The sequence below is a fragment of the Pezoporus wallicus genome, unplaced genomic scaffold (assembly GCF_028554395.1).
Source record: "Pezoporus wallicus isolate ANWC-B61680 ecotype Strahan unplaced genomic scaffold, APGP_CSIRO_Pwel_v1 contig_8779, whole genome shotgun sequence".
Taxonomy (NCBI): domain Eukaryota; kingdom Metazoa; phylum Chordata; class Aves; order Psittaciformes; family Psittacidae; genus Pezoporus; species Pezoporus wallicus.
Window position 1 is genome coordinate 1 of NW_026638529.1, and position 7,646 is coordinate 7,646.

The 7,646-nt window shown below is 43.9% G+C and overlaps 1 protein-coding gene across 1 annotated transcript; it reads left to right on the plus strand.

Annotated features, from left to right (window-relative positions):
- Window positions 1-4,188: 4,188 nt before the first annotated feature.
- Window positions 4,189-6,112, plus strand: SEC22B (SEC22 homolog B, vesicle trafficking protein; the record flags this gene model as incomplete). Its single annotated transcript, XM_057411219.1, has 3 exons — window positions 4,189-4,349; window positions 4,680-4,826; window positions 5,241-6,112. Coding segments are annotated over 3 exons (463 nt in total), but the record flags the coding sequence as incomplete, so codon positions are not given.
- Between the last annotated feature and the right edge of the window lie 1,534 nt (window positions 6,113-7,646).

The window sequence follows — 7,646 nt, forward strand, 5'->3', positions numbered from 1 at the left end:
GTGCCTGGCCTTTTCTAAAGAAAGATGTCTGTAGTAAAAGCAGCCTGGCAGTACCACTGTGAGCTTCTCTGCATACGGCCTTTCCTCTCTGTGTCTTATGTGAGAGTTTACCTTTTCATACGTCATCTTCATGTGTTACAATCAGATGGAGCGTATCTGATTTTTTTTTAATTATTGCCTTAGTATCTGACAGACTTTTTTCTCTCATCTTGTAGGTTCAATCTTACTATTGCTGAATGTGTTGGGTATGAAAAGCAGGAGAGCAAGCTTGTGTTTGAGAAAGGAAATGCTTCCTTACATGATATGCAGCTACCTAGCAATATTGCTTGAGAACTTAATAAAGCCCAAGATCTTGTCAAGAATCGGAATTCCCATATTAGCAGAAATAATTGTTAGAAGTCTCTGAAATCAGGTGACATGTGAGAGCACCAAGGCAGAGTTGTCCAGTTTTGCCAGTAAGATTTCCTGGCAGCAGGATCCCTCTCAATTCCTAACCCTGGTGACCAGGTGTGTGTTTACAGCTGTGTGAGTGGGACACAGCCTTTGAATGCAGGGCAAGGATGGCTTTAGGTCTCTGTTTCTGTATCATGGACCCTTTAGCAAATCTCCTGCCCTGTCCCTTTCTTGTGAGATTTAGTGATGTGAAAAGAGAGGAAGGGGTGTTTTTTGAAGGGGTGATCTTTGACAACAGCTATGAAGTTTTGAGAGTAGCGTTTCTTGTGGCTGGCTTACATATGATAATTGTGACAATATTTTTTTAATTCTTTTTTTTTGTTTTTTTTTTTTTGTCTTCTCTTCTGGTTGCCTTTGATAGGAAATTATAGTGGTCAAAGGATGGCCCTGGTGAAAATAGTCTGGCCATCCCTATCTCCTGTTGGGTTTGGGTGTGGCCTCCAGAGTTAATTGAAAAGTGCTGCTCTGCATCACCTTCTTTCTAGAAGTTAAAACTTTCTAGAATTTAAAAGCACTCCCATTTTAAATGTTTCCATGGCACTGCATGGGCGTAGCTCTGACTGTCAGTGAAGCCTTGGGAAAGAATCTGTGGAGATCCTAGTAAATCCCTTCTTGCATTGCTTCTATGATGCAAGAAGAGTGATGTCTGAGAAGGCACCTGGCAGTGCCAAGGAAATCGAAGCCTCTTAATGGTGGCTGTAATGTCACCAGTTTTGACAAGGTATAAGTACTTGGGCCAGCTGTGTCAATCCTCGTTTCTTTGACATGGAAGAGGTTACCTGGCTAGTAGGTGGGGAAAGGAGCATTTCTCCTTCTGTGTTGAGTTAGTCCCTAGATGGCGTTCCACAGGCAATTGACAGCTGCTTCTGCAAAGCACTCAGTGGTTCCCTCCTTTAAGGTGGGACATTAAGGCAGGACCTATATGAAAAGAATAATTTCAGATCAGAAAACATCCTGAAACTGTGAGAACATTGCAGGAAGGGGAGGAAATAGGGGAGTTTGAGATTTAGTGTAAAAATAATGCTGACTAATGACCATGCTGTTCGTTAACACAGCATAACATCTTTTCTGCCAAATCAGAGCTCTGACTGCTGAGGGCAGTACAAAACAGGACAGAATATTTTGCGGTGCAGAGTTACAAGTGTGGGTCAGGATATTGCTGAACTTGCTGAGGTGGTGTTGAACATTTTTAGCTTGGTCTTTTGGAAAAGAGCCTATTCTTGCTGAAGTGTGAAGCTTAAACTATGCCCACTGAAATTACTGAGGTAATTTCTGTCAAATGTAATGTTTAGACTGGCTCTAAAAGCTGTGTCACACTTTCAGCTTCAGCATTCTCGCACTTCTGCACATGGCTGTGCAGGTGCAGAAACACTGATGGAGTCTGCGGTGCTGTCAGTCACTAGTTGACCTTTGGCTCATTCATGGCTGAAGTCACACCGAGAACAACCCTTGGCCTTTGCAACTATTACTGGGATAAAGCTTTTCTTGCTGAAAATGTTCAAGGTAATTGTAAGAAGCATATTGGGAGTACAGTAGTTAGCAATGGCAAGGGGCAGCGTACACTCCTGGGCACTCAGTATGATCGGGTGCTGTGCTGAATCTCAGAGGCAGGCACAAAGAGTAAAACTGTCCAGCTGTGCAGGAACTCTGCTCTGATGTTGAACTGACATTGACAGAATTGTCTGAGTCTGGGACAGAATGAGGCGTGCTTGCTCTCTGTGGTGCTGATGGGTTGACTTTAAATCCAACACATTTTCAGGGGAAAAACAAGTGGGAAATACAGCTGCAGAGCTCCAGGCAGCACTAGCTGGCCCTAGCAGAGGTAACACAGCTGTACCAAAAGAGCAGGGCAGGTTCCTCAGGCTGCTCTAGTCTTGGAAGTGGTGCTCCAGCTCTGAGGCAATACTGTTGGAATTCCTATCTAACAGAAGTTTTCTGTATTTCTTAAGATGCTTTTGTGTCTTGCTGTTCATGACAGTGGCTAAATCAAGCTCTGGGTGATGACTTGTAGCAACTCCAAGAAGTCAAGCAGGTCTCCAAGTGTAAGGGCAGAACAGAGGCATGATGTACTGTAGAATTAGTCTTACACACTGATGCAGTCCAAACTGAGGGAATGGAAGGATGTGCTTATGGGGACACACTTGTGGAATGGATTTAAGTAACTGAAGTTTCTTGCTTCTGATAGAGGTGTTGAAGGCTGTGTTATTTGAAGGTTGGCAGGATTTACAGTAGCCATATAGAGGCAGGAGAAGTGAATACTTCTGTCCCCAGAAGCAACTTGAGGATGGCTAATTTGAAGGACTTGTACCTGTTGGGGTATTTGGAAAAACAGTGGGGAGGGGGAGGAAGTTGTTTTGTAAGCCTGGTGTGGCTATTAAGAAAATTTTAAGCTACTTATTTAACTACGATGTCCTTGGGACTGCGTCAATTCTTTAATACACTGTTAATCTTTATGCTAATTAGTCTGCTGCATAATGGCATTATGCAGAAAGTCAAAGGAAAGGAAAGTAACATAAAAGCATTTAAATTCCACCCTACATAATACAGATACACATTCAAAAGTGTAGGCAGGGCTAGCTACCACCTCAACTCCCTTGGTTTGGGTGGAAATATCATTGCTTTTATTTTTCTGTTGGTTAAATGAGGTGAAAAATGTAGTTGGGAATGCGTAGCAGCAGAGAGTTGTAGCAAAGCCTAAACAATCTCAAGATTAGTTCTATCTTATCCCTTATTTCAGTAGGCTTTTTAGTGGAATTCTCTGCCTATGGTAGGGGAGGGTTGGAACTAGATGAACTTTAAGGTCCCTTCCAAACCTAACTATTCTGTGATTCTGTAATGGAAAGCCTCTATTCTCAGTGCTGACAGAGGCACTGGAGTTCACATTGAAACAAGGTCAGCACTAAGCCTTTGTGAGGAAGTAAGAATTAGATGGGGATGGGGCTGGTTGGAGGAGGAGAAGAGGACCTCTGTGCATTCACCTGCAGGACAGACGAAACAGCATTACACAGTAACATGCTTCCATGCATGTTCTGGGGCTCCTAATATTGCAGCCAAAGAACAGGTAGCACAGTCATACTTACCCATGGCAAACCTGTAGGGAAGGTCACCAGAATCCAGATACCAGCAGTATTATTCCCAAAATGCCTTTGAGGTCGTGCATCTGGATAGCAACAGCTGACCAACAGGCTGGTGTTGGAGGGAAGGGTACCTCCTTTCCCCCAAAATGGAAAGCAGGAGGTGGCAGTCACTGGGTGGCTTTTTAGCATGTTGAGCCCAAATTCTTTTGTGTCCTGATCTCAGGGTAGAGCTTCCCATTTGTGGGCCTCAGGTACTTGGCTGTGCTGCATTGTCTTAGAGCTGTGTTGGCCACCTTCCTGTCTATTTTGCTGGCAAATTTTCTTGGGCTGCCATCCTCCTGACCACAGGAGGGAGGATTCCTCCCTCTTTTACTCCCAAATTGTAACTCTCATTGCTTGTATTTTCTTAACCTAATGATATTCACAGGCCAACTTTTGTTCAAGTGAAGACAAAGTTCAGGGCTGTTAGTGTGGGTATGGGGTTTGAGGGTTCAAGTGAATTTATTTTGGGTAAAGAAGAAATAAGCCATTTTTTTGTAGAAAGTTTGACACCTGTACCCAGTTCTCATTGCTTCATAGGAATAAAAGTATGCAGGGTGGTGTTTGATAGGATAGGTTCAAAATTGATTAATTAATGTTCTGTCTGCTGTTCTTTTAGCTACATCATTGAGAAAGGAGTGTGTTACCTGGTCCTGTGTGAAGCTGCATTCCCCAAGAAACTGGCTTTTGCCTATCTGGAAGACCTGCATTCAGAGTTTGATGAGCAGCATGGCAAGAAGGTGCCAACAGTCTCCAGGCCCTATTCCTTCATTGAATTTGGTGAGGTCCCTCTCCTTGTGGCTAGTTAGGAACTTTCTTGCTGGGGGGAGCAGCAGCGACAGAATCCTTTCCAGCTTGGCCTATGGAATTGACAGTTCAACCTCTTTCTGGCGCTACAGAAATGGGTGTTTTAAGCAAGAGAGCACAGAAGTGGTATGGAAATTGTAAATGTCCTTCGATTTAGATTTTCTGCTTTAAGTCTCTTGGCCTTGCTCCAGTGAATATTTTTATGCCGTCTACTAGCTGTCCCAGCAATGCTCCCACTCTTTCAGGAGCCAGCCTGCTCTGTGTTTAGTGAGATCCCCTCTGATCGCCCCCCTCTTGTTCTAGACACCTACATCCAGAAAACCAAGAAGCTCTACATTGATAGCCGGGCGAGGAGGAATCTGGGCTCCATCAACACAGAGCTGCAGGATGTGCAGAGGATTATGGTGGCCAACATTGAGGAAGTCTTACAGCGAGGAGAAGCACTTTCAGGTACAGGGAATTCCTGGTATTTGGCATATGGCTCTTTATCCCCTTGATCAGCTGAGTGAGTGGAGCATACTAGAGGTAAAGGTTTGCTAATCGCTGAACCTCCGGAGAAAAGGAGTGAACTCAATGGGTGTTTCATTTGGATTGGTTGCATCCTGAGGCACCTGGCAGGTACTGCTGCCTCTTTTGGGTAAGACAAGCATCTTGCTAGCTTGGGTGGCTCCATCCCAGCAGGACAAGCACTGGAGCACTGCACATAGACACAGGCCATGCTGCCTTGTGAAACTGCTGCACTGTCAGAGAAACTCCCAGAGAAACTGCTGCTGCTCCAGAGAAGCTCGTACAGTTAGTATAATATTGGGGAACATATAGGTTGCTTTAATATTGATTAACTTCTCTGCCCTTTCTCCTCAACAGCTCTTGATTCCAAGGCCAACAATCTCTCCAGTTTGTCCAAAAAGTACCGTCAGGATGCAAAGTATCTGAACATGCGTTCCACATACGCCAAACTTGCGGCTGTAGCTGTGTTTTTTATCATGTTGATCGTGTATGTGAGATTCTGGTGGCTGTGAGTCGGTTGCAGTCACGGAAGAGGGAAAGCTGGTAGCCTGGCAGGTGTATGTGTGCAGGACACTGTTCATGGGGGATGTGCATTAGAATACACACAGGACCACCACCTTAACGGAAATGTCCTGAAATTGTTAGGTGACACTTGACTACTACATCTCTTAGTGAAGCCTAACAATAGGTGTAAAGGCTTGTTGACTACAGGCTTTTCCTCTGAGGCAGTTTGCACTAGGGCACTGGAGAGTTTGGCCTCCCATGGTCCTGCTCCCCTCCTGGGGACACGCTCTGGGAACTGTCAATCAGTGCGGTATAGCATAATCACATTATATGTCCTCCTGTTGAGTAGCTCTAGTGGGAACTGTACTCTAATGAACATTCCTTGTATTGGCAATGTTTGCTTTTTTAGAATCTGGGTCTGCAGCTCTTTTTCTTTCTTTTATTTTCTTTTTTTTTTTTCTTCAAAGGCAAGACTCCCCTGTTTGACAGTAAATACTGCATTGTACATGTAATAGCTTTTACCTCTGTCAGAATAGCTATTGTTGAGTTTTCTGTGTCTGACATCTTGGCTTGTTACACTTTAAATTGCTTTGGGAAGAAACGGATGTTAAATTATGCCTTAAAATACATTCTGTCTAGTATTAGGAGGGGCAATGGAAGACTTCTATATTACAGATTCCTAGAAAATTAAACTACAGGTTTGTAAGTGTCCACTTTCCGTCCCCTGACGGCTGTGTATGAGTGTATGTTTCCTTATGAACAGGGTGTGTAATTCAGTGTTGGAGTGGGTACAGTGCAAACTATGTCAGCACTCTGTGTTTTTCCCTACTATCTGCAGATTCACTAACTATTTCCTTCCTTTTATAACTGTGCATCACTTCCAAAATGTGTCAAAACTGCCAGCATTTCATCTCTGGGATGCTTGTTTTCTTTCTCCCTCTTTTCCTCACCTAAAACAAAAAAAAAAAAAACCCAAAACAGAAAAAAAAAAATCCCCAAACCCTGAAACTCTGAATGTTGTTGTGAAAAAATGGCAGTGTTTCCTTAAAGAACACTTTAACTTTACATGAAGGATTCAAAATGATAACTTCAAAACAGTGGAATCCTTTGGAAATGCCACCTTTTTTTCTGTGGTCACCTTCTCCCTACCTCACTTGGGAAGTTGAAATTGTAGGTGAAGAAAAGCTCATTATGAGGCAATAGTATAGAGCTGCTTCTTTCTTATGGGCCAATATGTATCTTTCCAGTAATGTGATTCTTTTTTTGTTGTTTTGTTTTTTTTTGTCCACCAGTGCTAAGGATAACATTTTAACAGTCAGCTGTTGTTTTCACTTAAAAAATAAGAGGAAAAGGAAACCCCACAGCTCAGGCACTCTCCTGCACTCAAGTGTCTGCCACTTGGTAGGAGGCAGGCAGTGTCACAGAAGAAAGTTTCAGGACTCCCCAGCACCTTTTACAAGCACATAATTTTGTGTAGTTCTGGAAGTACAAACTGTGACCTGGAAATCTTTCCTGCCACAGGGTAGGAAACAGAGCGCTGTTCTGTCTGGGAACACTCCCCAGCTTGACACAGTGTTGGACTGGCACAGAAGCAGTTAGCACTTGTCCACCAATAAACCTAGCGAATTTGATCTGCCATGTAGCCTAAATCAGGTTTCTGCATGATGCCTCCAAGTGTTACTTTGTAGCTTGCTTTATTATTATCATTATTTTTAATCCTTTAAGCGGTGTCCCTAACAGGTGAACGTCCCAGTGGTGTAGGTCTGTGTAACGTAGGTGCTAGAAGGTGAGCAGACACCGACCATATGTGGATTGTGATTGAGGGGAGTGACATTTCTGCAGTGAAGGGCAGCTCAGTGAGCCGCTGCCTCCTGCAGCCCCAGTGTCAGCAGTGAAATAAAAGCTTCTGAAAAATCCCCTCTGCAGTGAGGAATTTCTGTCGTCTTGGAGGATGCTTTCTTTCCTTCCAGCCACACAACAGGGTCAAGGCCCACCTGGGATAAAGGTCTCCTTTTTGGAGGCAGAACTAGTCTGAAAAACATGTTTTGCCCATTTTCTGGCAGAGGCTATACTTGGGTTATAGCAGGAGTTTCTTTCCCTGCAGGTGTATGTGCCTTGTTGCATGAGGGCAGGCAGCTGCCTCAGCACTGGCAGGGCCCTGTAAGTGCTTGGGCAGATGTTTATGGGGACAGCTTTTTGGTAATACTGTTCACATGGGGCACATGAGAGGCAGAATGAACTTGAGAGTTAGTGTATGTG